The sequence below is a fragment of the Cyprinodon variegatus genome, unplaced genomic scaffold, assembly GCF_000732505.1.
Source record: "Cyprinodon variegatus isolate N-32 unplaced genomic scaffold, C_variegatus-1.0 Scaffold350, whole genome shotgun sequence".
Classification (NCBI taxonomy): Eukaryota; Metazoa; Chordata; class Actinopteri; order Cyprinodontiformes; family Cyprinodontidae; genus Cyprinodon; species Cyprinodon variegatus.
Window position 1 is genome coordinate 350,670 of NW_015150803.1, and position 24,375 is coordinate 375,044.

The 24,375-nt window shown below is 38.9% G+C and overlaps 1 protein-coding gene across 7 annotated transcripts in view; it reads left to right on the plus strand.

Annotated features, from left to right (window-relative positions):
* Positions 1-24,375, plus strand: part of abr (active BCR-related) — a 151,969-nt gene that overhangs the window by 117,891 nt on the left and 9,703 nt on the right. The window contains exon 1 of one of the 7 annotated variants that reach the window (XM_015385877.1): positions 20,422-20,978. The exons of the other annotated variants lie outside the window; for them this stretch is intronic. Coding sequence (XP_015241363.1) covers positions 20,793-20,978 — 186 coding nt within the window. The 5' untranslated portion in view covers positions 20,422-20,792. Of the gene's footprint in view, positions 1-20,421; positions 20,979-24,375 lie in introns of those variants that run through there. 7 annotated transcript variants of the gene reach the window in all.

Here is a 24,375-nt window from a genome sequence, read left to right on the forward strand (position 1 = left end):
AGAAGCAGCTTAAAAAAGTTTCTCTTATAACTCTAAATATGTATCAGATTTATGCAGCTATTCATTGGTTAAAGCAATTGGTCAATTTAATACATTGATTAAACTTTTAATATATTTTTGTAAAAATTCAGAACCTCAAACTTAATCTTTACGTTTTTTTTTGTTTTTTTTTACTCTGCCTGCTTTAATAAAGTGTCTAAAGTCTCATCAAAGTCCAGAACCTCAAAGTCCAAACTGTGCTCCTGTGGCCTTCCTCCTCTCTTACAGCACTGTATGGTTCCTCCCTGGCGAGCGGTTTGCTTCGGCTGTAGCCTGCAATAGTTTCTCTCAAAGCGCTGGTTATGTAACTGTTTAGATTTCAGTCACGGTGCTTTGAGCTGTAGAAATGCAACAAAGCTTAGAACTGGTAAACTCTCCTCTGTTTGGGCTTTCTATCTTTTGTATTCCTGTTGTATGTGTTGTCTTTGATACACGCCAGAGCTCATAGTCTTTTAAGGAAAGTTTTAGACTTTAAAATTAGATCCATCTGAAGCTGAGAGAGTCTATATTTCACAAATTGTTTTGCCCCCTTTTTAGAGCAAAGCGTTTGAGTGTTGGTTCAGATGTATTCATGTTTTCTAATCAATAGCAGGTCAGTTTTAAAGAAGAGACAATGACTTTTCTAAAGAAATATCATCACAATGCAGAATTCAGCTTTTCCCTCCATAAATCCCTGACATGATCCACATCAACACCACTATGCCCTGATGTCTGCTTATAGAAAACCTCCATATTTTTTTAACATCCCATTTTGTGCGTATCACATTGCTGCAGCTTACATTTGATTATCTTATTTCTGGAGAATGCAGGGTCTCCTGTAGAGTTATGTCCCCAGCAGAGGACCACCACCTCACCCAGCATGCAGCCCTGCAGGCCTCAGTAAGGTGTAACCTGATCGCTCTGAGCCGCTTCCCAGAAATAATGAAAGCCAGAAAAGTTGGATTACGGTTGCAAACAGACAAAGGGGTGATAAAGTTGTTTGTCTCTTGAAGCTCTTACCTCTTTCTTCCCATCTAGCAAGGCTACATGCATTAGCTCAGTGTTACAATAATTTGAAGCTGTGGTTGCAGAGGGGTTGTAAAGTTTGAGGCAAGCACTTTCATTTCCACTTTAGAGGGTAGGGTTCTTCTGATTTTACAAGGGGGCATTAGATGCAAAGTTTGGCGTGCTGTACAAATGGTTTTATTAGAGAAAATGCAACTGATGGGAAAGGGAGCAGCATGGTTATCTGGAGAATTGGCTTTAAAGAAAAAAATACAAATCAGGAGCTCTTATTACATTTTGATTGCCTTCATCAGAGGATTGTGGTCCAGTTCTGGTCTCTGTTGTAAAGCTTTGACCTGCAATCATCTCTGAAATGTATAATACAAACTATACCAGAAGACCATCCAATTAAAGCATTTTTAAACATCTTGCTTTGAGGGGGTACAGTGTTTTATTTGGAACCAAATATTTTCCTAGATAAAACTTTAAACTGGCTTTAGCATCTATTATCAGCGCTTATTACGTGTTTACTATAGGTACTGTGATTATTACCAAAGTCCAGTATCTTCAATGCCTACGGCTACGTCACACTACAACCAAATGTGACAAATGTGGGTTTTTTTGAGTCATTTGCTTATATCAAAAAAATGTTTACGACAGCCTGAACAGACCAATGCAGAACTTTTTTACCCTTCTAAAGTAAAACAATTGGAGCTACTTTTATATTTGGTATTAAATCAGATACCTATCTGATGACTTTCAAAGTGTCTTTAGTCAGAATGTTCAGGTTTCTGCTTAGCATTTCCCTCTAGATCAGTGTTTCCAACCTTTTTTGACTTGTGTGCCCCTTTGGGCATTTTGTCTTACCATGAGTATCCCTCTCAGTCAGAAGTATTAACGATTGTCCAAAAGTGGAACGTACAATAACTTATTAAGTGAAATATTTTTATTTTATAATCTTTTAATTTGAGCATTAAATTCTTAGGCAGTTTATGCTTTCCATCTTAAATAAAAAACAACATAAATATGTTGCCTGGAATTTGGTAAGGAATGGAAGTAAATACAAAATAAAATCAGAATATAAACCTGTATTTTTAAAACTGGAGTCCCTCTGAGTAACTCAATTATAGTCACATTTAAACTTGATGAATTGGGGGGAAAAAATACAGAACAAAAATGATAGACTGTCTTATCCTCTTAATATCCACCTCATTTTGGGTAATCCTCGCCTATTTTGCATACCCAAATGGAAAAGCAAATAACTTAGGAACTGTAAGCCCAAATTACATGTGCAATACATTATTTGAAAGCTAACACCCTCTAGTTTCTGAATATATAAATTAAAATTGGGTGAGTGAAACACAGACCAAGCTGCATCAGTTCAGTTGTGTTTTTTTTTTTATTCTTTGAAATGATAGGTCTTTTTTTGAACAGCAGTAATAAAGACATTCTTGATAAAAAGCAGGTTGCATTGTATTATATTTGTTCTACATCATGTCAACCACAAATACAGAAAATTTTAGACCTCTAGCTATAACAGTTCCAGAGCTGTGGGGGTTTGGAACTTTTGGTGTCAGCTTGGAGCTGCGCGCAATGGCTCCACCCGCTGGTAAAAACTTTACCATTTTATGCATTCTGAATTATTACCCCCACTTAAGGTCCACCGGGTTGCTGGTTTTAAGAGGTTAATTAGTTTTACTGTTTTCATCAAAACACTGAAGCTAATTTGATTAGCTCCTATAGCTCAGTGTGAAAAACAGCAGATACCAGGCTGTTCTCTACATCCAGTCTGTTCCTCTGCTTGTATATCATAAAAAAATTTACTCTTTGGTGGATAATTTCAATTGGTCCTCACAAAGTAAAAGAGATTCCAACCCAATTTTAATTTACTACCTAATACATGAAATTCTTGCATGTACCTGCAATGCACTCACAGACCACTAGGTCTAGGAGTACCCCTTGTTGGGAATCAATGCCACTGATCCCTATTTATTCACTGGATTGCTGATAGGCCGGAAAAAACTGCCACCAACTGCTTGTTACACCCCACTCTCTCACAGAGTTATGCCATAAAAATGCCTGTAATGTAATGTTATTACCATAAAAATGTAATCAATAGATGCATATTACATGTACATCATCAATTTAGCACTTGTGGCACATCATCAGATAGTGTGTGTGTGTGTGTAATATCCTTAATATCTGACTACAGTATTATTAAGCTTCATTAACACACTAATTTTGTTGTGATGGATTTGTATAATATGTTTTATTGCAAGATTTATAGACTTCATGGGCTTCATACTGAATATGCAATGGGAATTGCATATTATTTTACCATAAATGACTAATCTGCTGATGCTATGAAACAGCAAGTTTGCGTCAAAGTGATGAATTTATCTTTATTTTAAAAGTCAAAATCTGAACATCATCGTTGTTCGATGCTGTGGTGCATGTATTGTTTACATTCCGACCGGTCTAACTTGGGAGTGCCAATATGGTGGCCGGAGACTTCACTTCACCTGTACTACCAATGGCCTATCAGCAATCCAGTGAATAGAGATCAGTGATCACTGACAAAAACACTGGACAAGTGCAGACAACACATGCAAGGAAAACACGCCAACATGGTGGCGATGAGGAGTATGTTGGTTAAAGAGGTAGGCTGAGTTACAATGCCATTGTTAAAAAAAAAAGGATGAGGCTCACATGTCTACAATTAAACTTAAAATTTTTAACAAGGCACACTGTGTATAATTATTAACACTCCCCAAAAAGTTGCTTTTATGGAATTAGTGTCTAAAACATCAAAGTGTTTTTGGCTAGATGCCATTTCAGTGCTTGGAGGGCGGTGACACACTATGCTGTTTGTTTTAACCACCGAGCTGGGTGATTTTAATAAATGTGCGTGTGTGTCATGCTTCAGTCTGTTAGTATTGATATAAATCAGCATCCAATACATGGTGTCATTTATTTTGCGTCCCATTCCCAACCTCAGCCACCCTCAGTCATTAGACGCTGCAATCCATCATGTTCCCACCCTACACGCCCCCTGCGGCCATACACGCGCAAGCTCACCCACAGCTGTCAACAACACTAACAGATGGGGCGCTGCTCTTATGATATGCCGCTCCGGGGACAAACCACAGGCTCACATATACACGCAAGTGGGTGATGGGGTGATAAAGGGTAAATGATATCAATAATCAGCTGTGTTTATTAGCTTCGCTCTTTTATAGTTAGGAATTTCTACATCGGTCTGTTCAACTTTTAGATATAAAGATTCTGGACATTTATTTTATATAATACAAAAATAAAACAATGATAGGAGAAACAAAAACATTCATTGGGGTTTTCAGCTTTTTTTTTGTTTATACCAACTATGTTTTTTAATGAGTCTCATCTGTCATGCTCCTCCCATAACATATGGCATTTTTTTATTGATGAGGAGTCCCAATTAAGCCAACTTCCTCATCAGTGGATCCTTGATCAGTGAAGCTGGTAGCAGTGTTTTGATGGATTCCGATGATTTCCTCTGTCATAATCCCACAGAGGGGTTCATCCATCACAGCCTTCGCTTCTAAAGCCTTTGTTCCCTTTAAAACCACCTTCATCACCCTGCCTGTGGGAATACACTCCCCCTATCTGGATGCAAACAGTTCAAGCAAACCTTCACATTAACTTTTTTGTTGCTTTTAGAAGATGAGTAAAAGCTGCGGACCTGCCAGAACCAGTCAATGTATGATGGTAGAAAGACAAAGCATTTCATCATTTTTGGTTTAAAGGTTTTTTGTTGGAGTGGAAAATATGGAAAATGGCCAAAATCTGTTGTGTTCTGATGCCACAAATAATTAAATGCCTACAAGCTTGAATAATGATGAAGAGATCTAAGATATATGAATATGTTACCTTCCAAAAAAATAATAATAATAAAACAATTTTTGTTTAAAAGCCGCCAGTAATCATGTTCATAAAGCGTTTTTCCCGTACAGAGAGTGCAGTGCTGCACATCACACCTAAAAGGACTTAAATAGCATTAAGTAAATCAGTAGCATTAGTAACATCATGACCCAAAAGCCTGGTAAGAAAAAATAATTTCAACTAGTTTTTAGAATATCCGCCAAAATGAAAAAAACTGAAATAAAGTCTAAGTTGTTAAGTGTCCTGTGCTTTTCAGAAACGTTTAGTTTCTAGGCTGGTATCAAGGTTTGGAACAGCACCAAGTTTTATTAAAGGTTTAAATAGATAATTAATACTTGGACAATTTATTGGGCCTAAAATTAAACCATGTGGAACTCCATAGGTTAGAGAAGTAAATGTGGAGGCTTTGGCCAATTCTCTTTTTTTTTTTTCTATTTAGGATGGACAATAATTATTAAACTGTAAAACTAATTATACTTGTACTGAAAAGGGTGTTTATAGTATGGTATTAAAATGTTACGGTATAATTATATGTTATTCCAATAAGTATTTAGTAAAAAAAAAAAAAAAAACACAAGTCTGTCAGATAAACAATAAAATCCAATTAACTTTTTCCAAATTAAATACAACAGGAAAAAACAAATCGGCCCCAGAGCCAGCAGTACTTCAGACATGACTATGCCCAGAGAGGGCTGCTGCAGACGGGCTAACGTCAGCCCTGACTGCGGTTAGCGTCGGAGCTCCTTTACTTGTCCCGGTACTCTCAGTATCAGAACTTTCTTTTAAATTACAGTCTAAATCTGTAAATGGGCCATATAAAACTATAATAGGTATAACATTCACGCCTAAAACGATCATCAAACATACATTTGTAGAACAACGGCACCAGAAAAGTGAACTTTAAAGTTAACACTCTGACCTCCTTTTCATAGCCTTGTGATGCAGAAGTTTCAAAATATATCTAAACCCCTGTTTAAATAATGCTGGTCTCACACATTGTGTCACCTTTGCTCCAAATCGTTTCAGCAAGTTTTTGTTGACAGCCTCTATCACATATTGTTCTTATATTAAAGTTCTTAAAGAGAAACTTAATTGGTTTCAAATCAGTGTAATTACATCAGAGCTTTTTATGACCAGAAATGAGCCACATAGTTTTAATCGATACGTCTCCAGTAGTGACTGCTGTTCTGCCAGTCAGGGGAATAAGCTGAATCCAGAAGTCGGGCAGTTAAGAAGTAAAACAAAAAAAAAGAAAACTATAAAAAAAAATCCTAAATTGCTGCTGACCTCTGTAAAACTCAGTGGCATTGGATTTGCTCTGCCGGATCAGACTGGACCCATGTAGGAAGGTTTCGTCAGATATAACTGTTCCGGGTATGTATATAAATATATATATATATATATATTTATACTCATGGGTACTTGTTGATGGCAACAAAAGTATTTCTAAGAGCATTAAAAAGTATTAAATTATAGTTACTAATTCCTGTATAAACCCTGTAGGATGAATTAGGCTGAAAATTGCTTTTCATAAGTCTACCCAGATGACACAACAAAAAAGCCTAAAGTAAAAAGGTCACTGAAAGGCCAAAGGACCTCCGGGGGACCACCTGCATAATGCCCTCTGTCCCTTACCCCATATGTCCCTCTATATTTCCTTCTTCATTAAAAACACAAATAAATCACCTTCAGAAGTCAAAAGGAAGTCCGACTTTATAATCATTCCTAATAAAATTGCATAATCTTTTCGGAAGAGTTAATGGATACACAACAGATGTATGATTTCCTACCAGAAACATTCACATGTGGAGAAGGCAGAGGGAGGGGAACAAAGGAGCCGGATCAGGGAGAAGAGAATAGGAATGAGAGCCCCAGATGGTGGCCAATTATGGGAGTTAAAGTGAGAACAAAGGAGCTCATCACAGCCTGAGAAATGAAATGCTCTCCAGAGGGAGACACCATGAATCTGTGTGTGCACTTACCACCACATGGAAGAGTCAGAGTTCAGGAAGGATTGTATGAAGGAGGTTTTCAGATGCTTGAACAGATAACCTGTCTGTTCTACATCCAGATATAATTAATGGGTACGGTATAAGAGAGAGGCTCTCACATGGCTAAAAGGGCTTCAGATTTTGTGTTGATGCCACCAGAATCGGTTAACTTCTGTGTTTTTTATTTTTTATTTTATTGTTTGAGCTGCTTCATCACATTAAAATCTCAAAACCCTTTCAGAAAGTTCCCAAACAAAGCTATTACTCTGGAATGGCAGATGATACAATTTACCCTTAGATTTATTTATTTATTTGTTTCCAATTTGTCCTCTACAGCAGCTCCTTTTCTTGCTTTGTAAGCTGGAACTCTGGGAAAACATCTCCAGTTTAGCTGTCCTCCTCCTCTTGCTGTTGCTCACAAACCTCTGAACGCCCATTCCTCAGCTGTCCTCAAGCTGCGGGGTTATTGACAACAGATGACGATGGGGGGGGGGGGGGGGGGGAAGATTCACCTCTTCTTTCTCATCACAGTCCCAGTCTGACTCCCAGAGAGACAAAGCTCATTTCATGCTCCGCTCTGCCTGCCAGTACACTGTGAAGCTGTGCCCCGCGGATTATCAGAGATTCTCCACAGCTCTGGGTCCGTTAGATTCCTCTGTTCATCTGCCACTACCTCTTTGGCGCCATTTCCTTTCCCATTTTTTTTTTTTGTAAAGTTTTTTTTCTGTTCTCTCTTTAAATGTCATCTTATAAGACGATATACAGACATTCAAACTTTTTATTTCTTGCATTCCTTCTTCAAGCATTAGTTATTTGGAACACACTGGATGGAACAAATCATTTTAAAGTATGTCCCATAAAAAAGAGTTTTTATGATACTTTTAAGGCAAAGTAAGCCCTAATGAAATTATATAGTGTCTCGATAAAACATTGGATGAGAAATAATCTATGTTTTTGTGTCAGAGAAGAAAATAAAATGTTATTATCATTGATGAAACTAAACATTTAGATAACTTTAGTGAGAGGGTTCTTTATTAGCTCTTTTTAAAATTATTTTACTTGTCTTTTATGGAGGCAGAACTTTGTCGATTAAGGTTAGTCAAAAACTAAAACACAATTCCCGGAGGAACAGTTTTACATAAACATCAGTCAGTGTTTCACTGCTTTTTTTCTCATAGTCAGATTTCATATTACTTGCAGATTCAAGTCTCCTCCAAAAGCTTCAGCTTATTTTTTTCTCTATTCCCTGAACCCCGGTGGGACCAAAATACTTTCTTCCTTTTCCTCGTGTTGTTTTTGGCAACCTTTCTGGCCACTATTAAAGTAAATATGCCTTGGCAACTTAACTCTGTCTTTGCTCTGAGAGCCTGGTCTGTCTTTAAAGTGATCAGAGCTGCTCCTGCAGGAGCTGACATTCGTTCTTGTACTCTTGCTGAACCCATATACAGAACGGGATGAAGGATTGAATGATACGAAAACTTAAAATCAATTCACTGTGGTTCCGCACATCATCATCATGGTGAATGGGAAATCCTTTCTGTTGTATGTTCATGGCCTATCTTTAGGAAATTAGGATCATCAATGGAAGATGACATGCATCATTTTTTCCAAATAAATTGTATAAAAATCTAATTTATTGTATATTTTTTTACTATATAATAAAACCAAGATATTTGCCACAAAATTCAACTTGCAAAACCTACATATTATTGTCGGACTACAAAGTTAAAGCACTAAAACACTTTAACACAGACAGCTACTGTACAGGCATATTTTTAGGGGATAGCTGTGAAAAGCTCAAAAATATGGACGTAAATTTTGTCAAACGTTGAGCTACTCAAATCACTTGAAATTTTAACAAAGCTGAAATATCAATAAATGGTTTCAAAATCTAAAGTAGAAATGATGTCATTAGCCCTCATCTGGTCACTAGAAAGACAGTCCTAGTATGACAGATTATGTAAAATGTGCTTTTCCCCCAATGTTTAACTCGTGTTTTTGTTCTCCTTCAAAAACCACGAAACAGTGAAGAACTTAATTAACTGCTCTGAAGCTTATTTCTGTGAACATTTTATGTGTTAACATCATCATAAGCTCCCGGCCTTAATTTAAAGTCATGATTTACCCACAGGACAGAGATAAGAAGGCACAGACATAAAGAACCTACTGCTGATTAGTTATCTTTCCCAGGCTTTTAACGCTCTTTAATTGGACTCCACAGTTCCTAAAATACAACTTTTAGTCTCTTGACCTAACACTGACATTTAACCCTAATGTGAAAAGCAGTTGGTGTTTAGTTGTGCAGTTTCAAACTGCTGTCCTGAAGAATGTCTCTGTTAATAATAAACACTTTTTGTGTTGCATTATTAAGTTTTATGTACTCTACAAACCGGCAGAGCCAGGTTTTAAATTGGAAGTTCTCCTTATTGACATTCCTCAGAGTTATTGCTGAGGTTGTGATCCCAATTGACATTGCACTGTTCATATGGCAGAACTGTGAGCCGTTTGATCCTGATTTATTACTTCCTGTCCTAAGGCGAGGGAGGGAGAACGGCCTGTTTCCTGTCCAACTTTGCAGACTTTGAGGACTGGTACTCACTAAGGCTCTACTAAAGTTTTCTTTTTCTTTTCTAACCTGTCTACTACAGGATGTTGGACACAGGTTTGCTACTCTATTACTTTATTACCCCAAGATTAACTTTGATATAACTGACTTCCTTCAAAGGTCAGCTGATCAATGAATGTGTGTAATTCAATCATTAATAAAGTGTAGCTTGTCTGTGGACGGCTCAGAGGTTAGTTAGAGAACAAATGGCATCACAAAGACGAAGGAACACAACAGACAGGTCAGGGGGAACAATGTCAATTCGGTTTGAAAACAATGTCCCAGTCTTTGAGCATTTCAGAGAGCTCTGTTTGATCCATCTGGAAATGCAGAGGGGGGTGGTTTTTCTTCAGCATCTCCTCACCACATGGCAGCATCACACTGTAGGGAATGGAAACAAGAAAAGAGGCTGATCAGAGTGGATGGGGAGATGATTGGAGCTAAATTTGGGGTTATCCTGGAAGAAAGCCTATTAGCAGCTGTAAATGACCTGAGACTGAGGTGGAGGTTCCCTGTCTGGCAGGAGGACATCTTTAAATGCACATGATCTACAATCTATATGCATGACCATGCATCATTTAACTTCCTCTATATAATCATGCTATTTTTTGTGTTTTATGTCACCAAACGTCTTCATTAAACACATTAAAGTTTGAGGTGATCACCTCAAAAAAGCTGACATAAATACTTAATGTTTCTGCATTAAAAATGGATTTTGATATGTTCTTTAAAACCGTCACAGACAGTAGAAAGCTTTCTGTAGGACCTTCATGTCACTAGAGGTCACTTTTGTGTCTCATAATGGAGTAAAAATGTAAGAGTTTAATGGGAGTTATTAAAGTTTGTTCAGACTCTGATGTTTTGAACTTGCATGAGGCCATGCAGCTGCTCCACATCCACCCTCTGTGCTGACCTGTCAGGGATCAGAGCAGTTATATTAGGTCTTCTGCAACATTAAGAGCTTTCTGCTCTCTGTTTGCTCCCGATGTAACCTTTACAAATGGCCAATTTTACTCCGCAACTCAACAATGAAGCAACTAAAATGAAGCATTGATATTGATGCGGTTATCTGCCACTCTCCGTGTTTCATCGGAGATGATGATCTCTGCAATGTTACATGAGAAGCTTGCCATGAATTCATCCTAGCAAACATTTTCTGTGGCTTAAATATTATTGAAACTGTCCTTGGCAGAATGCTACAATGTGGCGATATCAAGCGTGTGCCTCTTCCCTCCAGTGCTTTCAAAGAGCCGAGTGGGTGTTTGTGAGGGCGGGCACCTCAGAAGTCCATCTCTCGCAGTCACAAATTGTTTGGATTATGTAATTCATGTTGTGTAATAGCCTGGAAAGTGATGTGGACTTTATGTTTGGTGTTTCAGGAGTCTTAGAAGAGTTGATGGCATCTCTTCCTCCAGTTCGATCTTATAATGTTTCACTTAAACCTCTATGATCCGTCTTCACTAATACCCAACGTTAATCATTAACCGCAAGCTGTCCAGTTTGGTTTCTAATCCATCTTATTGTGAGATTTAGAAAAAAGAGGAGGACTGAGATCAATGCAGAACAGAGGAGAAGATGACGGGGAAGACTTTGAGGTAGAACGGTTTGTCACAGTAGGGAAAAAGTGTTAAGCTGCTCTTTCAATCACTGCCGGGCGCTAAAGCTGGTCGTTTTTATTGATTTTTTTTCCCCCCACTCAGACGATAATGGATTGTTCACCTGCAAATGAGGTTCGACTTCAAAGTGATTTATTTTTTCAAGGGCTTTTGTTTTTAATAGGTACAGTAAGGAGGAACGGGAGGGGGGATGGATGATTTCGTGACAGCCTGACCTGATTTTACTGGAATTGAAAACATCCCCACTTATAAAACTATTTTTGATAGTTGGGGTCAGGTTTTTTTTGTTGAGTTGTTTGGAAGCACAACATTTTGATTAAATTTCTGTTGAAATCAAATTACGAGGATTTGTGAGAATTAATGATGGGTTGGATGAGTTTTTGAGCAGTAGAAACGGAGGATGTAGGTCTTGACATGCCTCCCCTTGTCCGCTAACCTGGAGCTTATTGACAGTTATCTGATGCTATCTATTCCACTTAGAGAAATACAGTTTTTAGGAAAGCTTTTTAGGGGCATATTTTGTTGCACTGTTTACATAGAGAAGTAGGTAAAAAGAACTGAATAGAAATAATGAAATTTCGCACCAGAATATCAACAGTCTCTTTGAAGTACATAATACATCCAACATTTCTTTTCCTCTCAATCTGACCAATTCCTTTTTTTTTTTTTTTATCTATCTTCCAACTGGAAGTTTTATTGTCCCTAACAATTCAAATAAGTCCTAACAGATTCAAATAAAGTAAAATGTCAAATTTTGAAGGTGTGGATTGAGCACTTGGCTGAAGTCACTGATTATTAGCATAGTAGAATCTGTAGACTGGTAGAAACTGCTGTTAGACGTGAAGCTGTCTTTGTTTAGCTCTGAGGAAGTCTTGCAGCTTCGGTCTGTTCACTTCATGATCCTGGAAAGCCAAACTGACATTGTCTTGCCCTTTTCTTGAAATATTTAGACCATCCTACTTTTCTTTCTCACACGTTTCTTACTACATTCCCCTGTTGCATAACCCATTCTCATCTCTTGTCACCCGGGATCATGCTATCACTTTTTCTCTCTGTCCCGCCGTGCCCCTCCTCCCCGTCCGTGTAATCTTCCAGGTGGCTGCGTCCAGTCAGCAGTGGTGAGCACGCTTCAGATAAATTATTCAAGCAGGTCAGCAGCAGCAGCTCTGTCCTTAGAGGCTGCACTCTCCTCATCCCTGGAACTGGGTCATGACACTCAGATGAAACACAGCCTCGCTTCAGTCAAGCTGAGATTAAAACTTCAGGATTGTTTAATATCTGTTTACATTACAGGGTTGTTTAAAGCACCTGATTCTGTAGGGTTCATTAAAAGTTCTCATCAGCAGACTACTTAGACTTTCACCTTAGGTTCTTCCAATTTAAGCGCATTATGCTACGTAAAAAATGCACAACATTGGGGATTGGTATATCAATTAGATATGCATAGATAATAAAAGGAAAACTTGCAGCAATATTTATATTACTCATCTGCAGTTAATTCAATCTGAGAGAGAGCAATACTTCCAGCAGATAACAGGAAGGCATATTTGGTCCACATTTTCCTTTTAACATCTCAGCCTATGTTTCTCCTCAAAGTGGAAATCTCAAAGGTTAAGTTAAGGATGTCCTCCTTATATAAATAACCAATAACCCATGAGGAAGGCTAGTATGTTAAAGAGAGCGGTTTTGAATTATGAATAGATAACCTACATACTGTAGCCATGACCAAAAACATTGCACTCTAGTTCAGGATAAAAGCTGAGTATGGGTCTGTATGTTTCCTTTTATATCACAATATGTATCAAATATCACAAGGTGAAGTTTAAAGAAAACAATCCTAGGTTATAAAAAAAGTAAAGAAGACAGACACTCATTTTTATATCAATGTTTTATTTCAGGGCATCTTAAATTTTACTTCTGGTCTGACAAGAGGAGCAGCTTCTGGTTTGGCTTTGATCAAAGTCATTTTCTGGTATCTTTTCTCACATCAGCCTGAGAACAACACAGTTTGCTTTTGGTGCTAATTCTGAATATTATTATTATTTTTCTCTCTTTTTTTTTAGATGCAGATAAACTGGTAACAACTTGATTGTGAATTATATGTGTGAAATTTTTTACAGATCAAATCAAAATGAATTGAGTAAATCTCACTGGTTTTGTTTTTCCATCTCTCTGTTGAAAGAAACTATTTCAAGTCAAAATAATTATAAAGATGAAATGTAAGCTTAAACTAAACAATTAAAAGTCATCTGATGGCTGTTTAAATAAACAGATTTGATGGTGTAGAATCTGCTCTCGTATAAACTGCAGCATTACTCGTCACTGTTTGCTGTTGCATCAGTCTGTTTCTCAAGCCTTCTTCATTTCCTTCACTTTATTTCACAGTTTGCATCAAAACATATTCATGACACCCTAAAAAACAAGAGAAAACTTTTCAAAGCCTTTTTTCTATCCTCACCTTTGAGGTTTTTTTTAAGGTTTAAAATATCTGTGGGCTTGTTGGCTGTTTGAGAACTCTTTGTAACGCTCTCCTTGTGTTCATCACAGCCACACCCAACAACACACAACATACTGGGGCTACATTCTAATGCGAGCTTCTCTTCTGCCCCCCCTCAGCCTCCTTCACCACTTTTGCTCTAATGTGCTTTAATAAGAGATGGAGCGGTTTATCAGAGGAGGATGCTCCCAGTGGCCAGGATGAAAGAGAAGCAGGAATAATCTTTAAAGCACCCCAAGGCTGTGAATTCCTACCGTGCCAAACCCTCCCCCATGCTTCTGCACTCACATTAGCACTCTCACTGCACCCTGAAAGATCCTCCCTCGAAAGCCCCCCTCACAAAGACTCCTCTCTTTTTTTTTATTTTATTTATTAAACTCCATCTCCTCCGCTTCCTTCTAAGCTTCTGCAAAAGTAGCAGGAAAGATCAAAGAGGTGCAGCGGGTCATCCCCCAAACATGCTTATCCAGATTTATTGACTCTAACCTGATTGAGTGATCCGCTCAGTAGCGTATGCAGCCGTCACCCCCAGCCAATCCCCGTCCTCCATGAGATGCACGCGATTACCATGAAGCACTTTGTCTTCGGTGATGAGTAAATCAAATATGCCTTAGGCCTCTTCCCCTTTCTTTTCAATTTCATCGTTTTTCATTCTTGCAGTCCCAAATGATCATCTTTGTTCCCAGATAACTTCTTAAGGGTTTAACAGAGGCATCAACACAGAGCTGAGGCCTAGAATATAAATGGACACTTATAAAGCAGTAGATCGGGGGAGGCTTTACTTTATCAAGACATTTTTCTGTTTATGTTATTGTTAACCCAGTTTTATACCTTGATATGACCAGTTTTTTTTTTTACAAATGCAAGTTTTTATGAATTATAGAGATACATCTAAAGGAAAATTACAAATCTCATGTTGATTTAATTGTGATATGATCTGATTTTCTGAATACTTTGTTCTTTTAACGGTTCATAGTTCTGGTGGCAGATTTTAAAACATGTTCAAACCATTTGGCTTTTGTTCATTTAACACTGGTAAATGAATATAAATGGGGAGATCCACCCACATTTATTATGTGTTTATTATGAGTAGATCATAAACAATAATTTTAAATCATCTGGTGGCAAAGAAAGTACAAAAACATCCCCAAGGTGGGTATAAAAGGATGAAGCCCAGGGCAAAACGACTCATTTTCTTAATCTAAAGTCGGTTTAGAAATCAGCTGCAGTGGTAGAAAATCACTAAGAGACAAAAATCCACCACCCTCCCTGCTCTGGTTTAATAAAAATGACCAACCCTAAAACAAAACCAAGTATATATGATTGTACTAAGTGAATATTGTAAAAGATTCTCCCAAAACCTGAAAGCTCCATACAAATTCACTCCTAGAGGCTGCAAAGAGTTCAAAGCAAAAGTGCAACTCAATGGCAATATGCTTTATTTAAAGGAACAGAAAGACATATACAGAAGATAAACTTCTCACAAAAATGTGACACGACCCTCATTTTGAGTTTTTTTTATCCATGCTCTGATTTGAACAGAAAAGTAAACCAGTAAAAGTTATTTTTTCCCCTCTCTATTCTCTCAATGTGAAAGTTTGTTTATCATTTCTGTTGGTATTAAAAAGCAATCCAAGGACAGCAGAGCAACATAAATAAGCAGAGAGGGCTCCAGCTGAGAGCTGGATCTGCGCCCAAAACCACCACTGAGAACCAAGAAGCTCTCCATTTCCATCACAAGAGCAGGTTCATGTGAGGTGATCCAAGTTGGACTCGGAGCCATAAATGATATTACCGTATATAGTGTATCCAGCTAAAGATTCAATAGTTCATTTAGATTTAACTGGATCAGAAAATGGTGTCTAATGTCTTATTTTACTGTAAACCTTTAACCTACTAATGAAATGATTACTTCATTCTGCTACTTTTAGCTGATATTAAATGAAATAGGAGCAGCTTTCTAAATATATTTTACAATCTTTCTGCTGTGAGGTCTTTAAATATTTATAATGGCAGCAGATGCAGCTTTGCAGCATGTATGTGAGAAATGATTCAGTGACTCTTATAAAAGATCTAATAAATGATGGAGATGACATTGGAAACCATCATCAAGTATATTTGCAGTTAGCAAGATTAAGCATAGAAAAACAAAAATCTGTGCATGTTTTCGGTGTGGTTGAAACTGTAGGACAGAGGGTGGCCGGCATGTTGCTTTTTTTCAACCTCGGTGAAACCCAGAAAATGACTTGTTAAAATTAATATTAATCCAAATAGTTTCACAACAATACAGAAACAGCTAACTCTTAGCCTTTTAAACTGAGCACAGAGTGGTCAGAGTTGATCAAGGTGAACACCCAGCTGTGTCTCAGTTCATCTGTACTGGTAACACAGTGGGGAATTGATTGGGAACATTCCCAGGCAGTAAACTAAACAATCCCAGGATGTTTAGCACTAAAACAACGAGCTGCCTGGCACCGCAACCATCCATTGTTGATTGGGTTAATTTAAATGTTGAACTGCAGCTGTTAAAACGATCATAACAACATTTGAGGACCGTGAAAGTCTGTGTGATGGGCAGAGAGACACTGGAGAATCACTGAGCCAACAGCATCCCAGTGCTGCTGTGGGAGCTAGTTCAATACTCCCCTCCACCAACATTTATGTTCATGTAAGAGAACTTTATGAGGGGCCGTCCCAACTAGTCCATCTATAATTGATACAGGTCTGAACCTGATGTCGCAGCAGAGACGTATGGAGGTATATTGTATGAATATTTAATAAATCAGCTGTAAGATGACCATAACACCATGCTCTGATAAAGAAAACATCTCAAGGATCTGAGCTTGACTAATTACTCCTTTATTTCTTTTGAATAACTCCATTCCCACAAGAACCCTCAGCCTTATCTCCCCGATGGGTCCCCCCCTCCCGTTGTGCTCTCATCTGTCGCCTTTTTATCAGTCCATGTCTCTGTAGCTCAAGGCCCCTCAGCCATTCATCTGTGTTAATTTATCTCTATAGTTATTTAATTTCTGTTCAAGGCCTTTTAGAAAACCTAGGTCCATTATTTAGTTCCACCTTTGCAGTAAAAACCAATCTGACTAACAGAGCCTCAAAGCTGAAGGTAAATTCATAGATATTAGCCAGGCCTGCTCATGTCCCGTTTTAACTTTGATTTACAGTTTCATGTCTGAAATAAGATGAGCTGACATTAGTGAGAGTGGGTCTGTGACTGTAGAGCGTTTGTGAACTGTGGTGGTAGAACATTGAGTATGTGAAGGTCTCAATTCAGTGATTTTCTCCGTTGACTGATCATATGCTGTGGGTTTAAGTAGAGTTACCTATGTCTCTTTTGGACCAAGAGGTTCTTACATTTTGTAAAATACTGCCTCTGTGGTTTTTATGTTTTGTTTGTTTTTATGTGTTTTTGTTGAGCTGGGGGAACATTTGTTTTTCCTTCAAACCTTTAAAACTTCAATGATATTTAGTAATACTTTTTCATATTTCATTTTAATGATGCCCAAATACCACAATTTTCAGACTATTAGCAGCACCTGAATATAAGCCGCAGAAGCTAAATTGCATGATTTGTACATATACAAGCCGCACCGGACTATAAGCTGCAGGTTTTTTATGTCCGTCTTTCTCGCTGTCGTTCTGTCTGGAACCACACGCGGTAGAAGTCTGCTTCCGGAGGACCTCCGCATTCCCCCGCGCGCGGCTACCGTACTTGTGTGTTGAAGCAAATGCGACGTCAACATGGTGGATGGTAAAATCCATAGATTTAGGTATTACGCTAATAGCCGTTAGTTGTAAAAGTCCATAGATAAGCCGCATTGTTATATAAGCCGCAAGGTCGAAAAATGGGGAAAACATCGCGGCTTATAGTACGAAAATTACAGTACTTAGTTCTACACAGTTGAGCTGAGAGAAGGTCTTGAATAGGAATTAGGAATTCTTTTGGAGGTGTGAAAACACTCTGTGAACCCTGATCAGGACCAGAGCTCACTGCTTGATGTGGTCTGGGTCCACTTCCAAAAGGACATTTGTGTTACATTTGTGATTTGCTGATTCTCCCTAGCTAAACCAATCAACTTAATGAATCAACAAAGCAGGGTGGTTTGGTTAGCATCCCTGTAGCCAGATTGGCTCATGGCACACAGGGAAAATCACCACCTTCAGCTTGCATCACACATTCATCAATTGTGTTGTGAGTCCTGACCTTCTATTGACACAGTGACATGAAGTGCTCTCCAGTGACCTTACTAGAAAGCTTTTTGTCTGCCATCAACTGGAGAACAAAGTCATTGAAGGGTAGTTTTCCCCCTTCCTGTCTTCATCAGTTTGTCTGATGGATGCTGTAGCAGCAGAAACCACCTTTGAGTAAAAAGCCTTTAACATTTATGAATTATCAAATACAAAGCTAAACCAGTGTTCCCATTCTCTCCCATTTTGCCCAAAATACCCTCCCCCCGATCTCCCTGTGGGTTTTCTTTCTCCCGTTTTCAAAAACATGGTTTTCCCAGACATTCTTTCCAAGTTGTGACGCATGGAGTGTGTATGTCTCATGGTTGTGACTTCGGCAGTTAAAAATAATCTTTTGCTGAGGGGTCGGCTCCGGCCTCCTCCACAGAAACGCTCCACCCTCTCCTCTAGTTCACTGAACCAGACATCCACGCTGTGCCACTTGCCCTTTTCATCTGCTCCTGTTTAGTCACCACTACAGGAGACACACTAGCCCACATGTTTTCTACTGTGGTCTGGTTCAGTCTGAGCTTATCCAAAACGCCCAGTGATGACGCAACCGATCTGGTTTGGTACTGTTATGATAATTACTGCTAAGGTAATATTTAGTCTAAACATTTCTTATGTTCTAGAGGGAATTTATAATAGTTATAAAGATGACTACCCTCCTCAACATGTGAACACAGGTGTTTGTGGCTCAATGAAAGAAGCTTTTGTCTCTTTTTCTCTGCTTATCTGAGACCCTTAATAAATCAGAGATCAGCAGACAGATGTCTGCCTCTCAAGAGACACATCCGCTCTGAATCACAATCATCATCCTTTTAAAATGCATCCTCGCATCTCTAACCTTTCCCAAGCTGAATATTTTTCCACTCCAATTCCAGCGGGTTTGACACAAGACAGGGATGGGATTAGACAGACACACAGAGATTCCCTTTGCCCCGTATCGATCCATAGAGGACGTACGAGCAGTCTACTCTGAATGTCCTCTTGAATAAACGTGGGGATTTGCCCTCACAGAATGTCTTCCAGCAACTTTGAGGTATTTATGGCAGAGATGCACATGTTGGAGATTGGTAGCGGGTTTTTTTTTCTTTTTTAATTCCCTCTTAATTTCCAATTGCATCTTTTTATTTCAGTTTTTGAACCATAGCAGTAATTTTATTGTAATTTTTTTATTAGGAGTAAAGGCAATGTCCCACAGTGTGAGAAAGGGCAATCTCTGCCAAAAACAAAAACAGCAAAGACAAAAAAATAAACAAATAAAGGCACCATGTTGGTCTCTATTTAGCATTTTATTTTAGCAATAAGCTAAGTTAGCATAGATAGCATGTCTTTAATCATCTCTTTCCCTAGAAAATGCTCTCCCAGGTCATCTTTGTTGACAGATATTTGTTATGAGCTGATGTGGTTGACAGTTTTCTTGTCATCTTTTAACCAAACTGTGAGATAAAGCCATAGCCCCGGCTGCATTCTTGCTGTTGAATGACATTTATGAAGTGAAATTTGCTACAAGCTCAGTAAATACTCATTAGAGCAGTTTTATGTAGGTCACAAATACTTAACTGCTCTCCACCAACATTTTAAACATTTCACGGGTGTAGATTCACTACCAAGAGGCTCCTGCTTCTTCCCCATCCTGATGGCCCGTGGATTGCTCTCCTCATGCCTCTCTCCTACTTGGATGTGGACTTTCATCACTTTTAGGGTGGTACCCATGGAGAGAGTAAATTATTATTATCCGTGATTGGCTACTCTTCAAACCGTCCTGTTTTCTGTTTGATTGTCAGTAGAATTGGTAACGAGTGCGTGGAAAGCAAACTGGAGAGGAAGCTCATGCTAGCATTATTTCTGGGCCTCGTGGTTCTTAATCTGCTCAAGTAAAGGGTGTAAAATGTGCATGGAAAGTAGTTTATTGTGCATACTTCCTTTTACAAGAATTCTGACAGACATACGCTCATAGGAAAGGCATTGCATCTTCCATAAAGGGTTGACATTTTAAAATGAAAAACATATTAACTTGGCGGTTCTCTTTTAAGCCTTCTTAAATGCTAAAAGTCTTACTGAATGAACTATTGACTTTTTTCATTAGGACATAAAAAGTGAAGCTTTCCTTTTAATTATCTTGTCACGTCTGCTCGCCTTCCTCTGACTTTAATTTAAAGCTCCTCACTGAAAAAATGTCTCAGTCAATGAGTAGTTAATGAGTCTTAACTCATTCACCACATCTACACTGAAAGGTGTTGGCAAAGCAAAAAGGATTGGATTTTAAACGACCAATCAGAGGTGGTCAAGCTAAAAATCATCGTTCCTGAGCATCCCTGGGAAAAGTTGACAAGGGGTCAAAGCACTGACCAAAACAGTGCAGTGTTTAGCCGTCCTCCCCTCCCCTCTGTCCTGTCTGTATGTTCTTTTTTCATTTCTCTTTGAATGTTTACGCCCCCCTCCCCCCTTCGGAGGTGTGTCCATCCACATCTGGAGAAGCAGCTCCGCTCAGGAGCTCATTCACCCCTCCTGCTTGGCTCCCTCTCTCCCTGCTCTCTCGCTGTCTCTGCCTCTCTGAGCGCTCTGTGCCTGTTTGCTGCGGTGGAAGTCAGATCACACAGTGAGGAGATGCTGGCAGCTGACTGTGGAAACAACTCGCAGAAACGGGATCGTACCTGGAGTTTTTACGCGGCTCGTCGAGGCGGTCATGGAAGTAACCAGTTCTCATTTGGCTCTTCATCTTTATTGTTTTTGAATTAAAGCAAAACTACAAAAAAAAATTCCACGGTCCTCTGCTCTCTGGCACCTGGTCTCTCCATCAGTGAAGGGTTACGTGGAGATCCTTCTTCACCCCAAGTGCTTCCTCCACCTTCAACTTTTCGGTGGAAGGGAGACTCCACGGCTTTGGAATGACTGAGATCATGGTGTCGGACGTAAACTTGAACTCTGTGTGCGAGCGTTTGGAGCAGCACTGCTGCGTGGACCAGAACCAGCACAACCTGTCCAGCCAGCCCCAGACCCCAGTGCTCAAGAGGCACTCCAACACAGGGGCCAAGCTATGGGGCCGCGTCCGCAGCAAGCTGCTCAGACAAAAGGTCTGACTTATTGACACATGTACACGTCACCTCCAAACCTTTTCTGCTTTTTGTCGTCTCTCTGCTGCATCTGTCCTGCTGCATTCATCACCGTGTCGCTTCCATCTGTTTGTTCTGCTTCTCTTTTATTCTCAGTGAATCTGCTCATTATCCCCGGCTGTCTCTCTATTGCCTAGTTGACCGTTGTTCTTATCTGATGGCTCAATCTGTGATGGATGGCATTGATGCCAAAGCTTTGACCCGGTTAGAAAACAAAGTTCAAACCTCATATAACTGCCGTTCATTTGAGAGGATAGACATGGAAAATGTTCACGTCTTCAAAGGTATTCAATATCCTGTAAATCAGGCTTCTTTTATTGCTCACTCTGGTGGTAGAGCTTTAATGATGCTTGTGGCAGAGCAAGATGTTTCACAGAAATAATTTAACTTTATTTCCCTGGACACTGGATTATAAAATAATCTCTGCCTTTCTGATTTATATAAACTTTCTGCTCCCATTAGCTCACCCCTGACTCGTTTTCACATCCATCACTTTCTTTTATCACTTTAAGTTTCAGCTAAAGAGAAAAAAAAGGACTTAATGTATTTGAGATGTGTCTCTGCCAGAACAGCTCCCTCTGCTGTTCATTAGAGATATCATCCTCTGGTTGAATCAATAAGTGCATTATTAGCATTAATATTTCTTTAATAGAAGATTTCTTTTAGTCTTTTGTATCATTATGAGTGTGTGTTTCTTTGTAGCAACATTCAGTTGTAGTAATTTTTATGAAACTCTCGGTAAATAAAGGATCTAATTGGATATGCACCAACCAGAATTTTATGGACAATTTCTAATCTTAATTTTTTTATTCAGCTATTAACTGAAGATGCATCATTTGGCTTATTTCAATCTCTGAGAGTAAAGAAATAGTCTTTGTACCCTTTTTGACATGTATATATATATATATACGTCAATGATGTAAAATGCGCTCTGTAACTGAACATTATTTGACATTTTAAACACTTTAACATCTCATGCTAGTGATTAGCTTGGTTTTTATACAACAAATAGCATTTCTATAATTAGAATCTTGTTTTTTTTCTCCGATATTGTAAAAATTTGATTTTATGTTTAGATTATTTTAAGTTTATCAAGTCCAGTTCCAAATCCAGCTTGTTCCACAAATTTGCATAAAAACATAGTATTTATAAAGCATTTCTATGGTTAAATTTTTAGCTTTGCTGTTATCTGCTGAAGTCTAGCTCTCTCACTGAACCTCAGACACATCTACACATCAGAGAAAGTTCTTTATATTCAAATTGCACATAACTTTGCCTTGACATCCCACCATATAGAGCTTCTACACCAAAGAGTGTTTAAGACTCTAATTGATAGGCAAGGTGCATTATACTACAATCTGATTTCTTTATCTCGCCTGTAAATCCGAAGGTTTCTAATAACAGATACATTAAGTAGGTCAAACACATTTTTGATACACTTTTTGTTTCCATTTATACCTAAATTAAAGGGAAAAATGCTCTAGTTTCATACCTAGGTCAGATTTATAATGGCACAGTTAAAATGCAGCAGTTTATGTATGAGTCATTCCTTCAAGCTGAAGAGCAGCAGTTTTTTTTATGTATTTTTTTTTTTTTTGCTTCTGAGGTATCCAAAGCGAGCATGTTCTGCAGCTCTGATTATAAGCAAAGCTTGTCACGTGTGCACCTTCAGCTGTGACTAACCAAAATATAAAATTAGATGCTGTGAGGCAGTTTTAGCTCTGTGTTCACTCATGTTTATTTAACAGTCTTCACTTTCTGTTTTGCCAGAATATCACCTAGGATTTGATGCACATAATCAGCTACTTTATTGTCTTTAGCCAATATCTGATGTCTTACTCCACAGTGTGCAATATGAGCTTGAGGAAAATGTCAATCTGAAAGAAAAAGGAGAGGAGTTACAGTTTCAAATCAGCCTTTAACCAATGAATCAAAAGGTCTGGCATTGATTCAGTCCTCTACATACAGACTGCTGCCTTGGTGTCATTAATGCTATAAAGAAGGTTCCTGTATTTCGCTAATGTCTTTGGATTGTATTTATAGTCAGACTGCAGAGAAACCCCACCACCACCACCACCTCTCAGAGCCCCCATTCATTTTTACAATCATTCATTCATTTGGACTGAGTAAGTTTGTGTTGCAGTTATATGCATACTTACCTTCTGATCCTATCAGGTCTTGTATAATTCTCCCTTTATGCCTCCCCTATGCTGTATGTCTGCCCCTGCATGACTCGGATCTCAGTTGGACCGCAAAGATACGGCGATGCTAAATCATTACAACTCATTGCCTGAAACGGCTACATTAAAAAAATCCTCTGGGTTTTTTTTTTTAATGAGACGAAGAGAGTAATGTAGTTGTTTTTTAATGTTTATGGCGTAAAGCCCCCTGAATGCCAAAGTTTTTATTACTCTACACTAAAAACTTGCAAAGAAAATTGCAAAGAAGAAAAAAAAAGAGCAATGAATGCACCAATATGATTACTGAGCGGCGCAGGGAATGCAGCAGACATTATTGTATTTTCTCTTAGTGTGTGCCGATGGAAGCAGCATGTTATCTAATTTCTGTTCAGAGGAATCTGCATGAGAGAAGATTTGTGGGGGCACAGAGGAACACCGGGGAAATGTTCTTCCTCCTTCAGCTGACAGCCGTGCCTAATTAAGACGCAGGGAGATGAGATGCCAGGCTGACTGGGAACACTAATTGGACTGGAACCAGACATCATATATCTTAGGTGTCCTCGCAAAAGAGCAAACGATGATGAAGTAGCCACAGGCTGGCTGTTAGCTGGATTTTTGCTCCATTTGCTTGGTGACCTGCTTCCTGGGTGGGTCTAGTGTTATTTTTTTGTGCCCTTTTTCACCAGCTTAGCTCAGAAAAACAATCAAACCATCACAGTGGATTAGCCATCAGAGAAAATAACGTCTAACCATTGTCGGCTAGCCTGCACGTCACTCGTCTCGCCCTCATATGAAATTACACTCTTCCATTTAAGTGTTGATTAGTGCAGATGAAATGTTCGGGTTCATCCCTCCCTCTTGCCTAAAATGCCAGCCAGTCCTTTAATGGCCTTTTTATGTAGGCCACATAAATCTCCATCTGTCCCCACCAGCGGGCATAGCCCTTTATTGGCCCTTATCCGTGCCTCTGTGTGCTGCATTGCGATTGGTTGATGAGTTTCAGGAGGCAAGCGGGAGCTCAGTAAAATATTCTCAGGTTAATACTTATAATGACCTCCTGCTCCTAGCTGTACGGCTAAAAGCGAGCAGGGTGGCCTCTGCCCCTGTAGGACGACAACCAGCTATTGGTCCTCTAAGCCGGTGGTGTGGGTTTGAGTTTAATTACAGACTTTACCAGG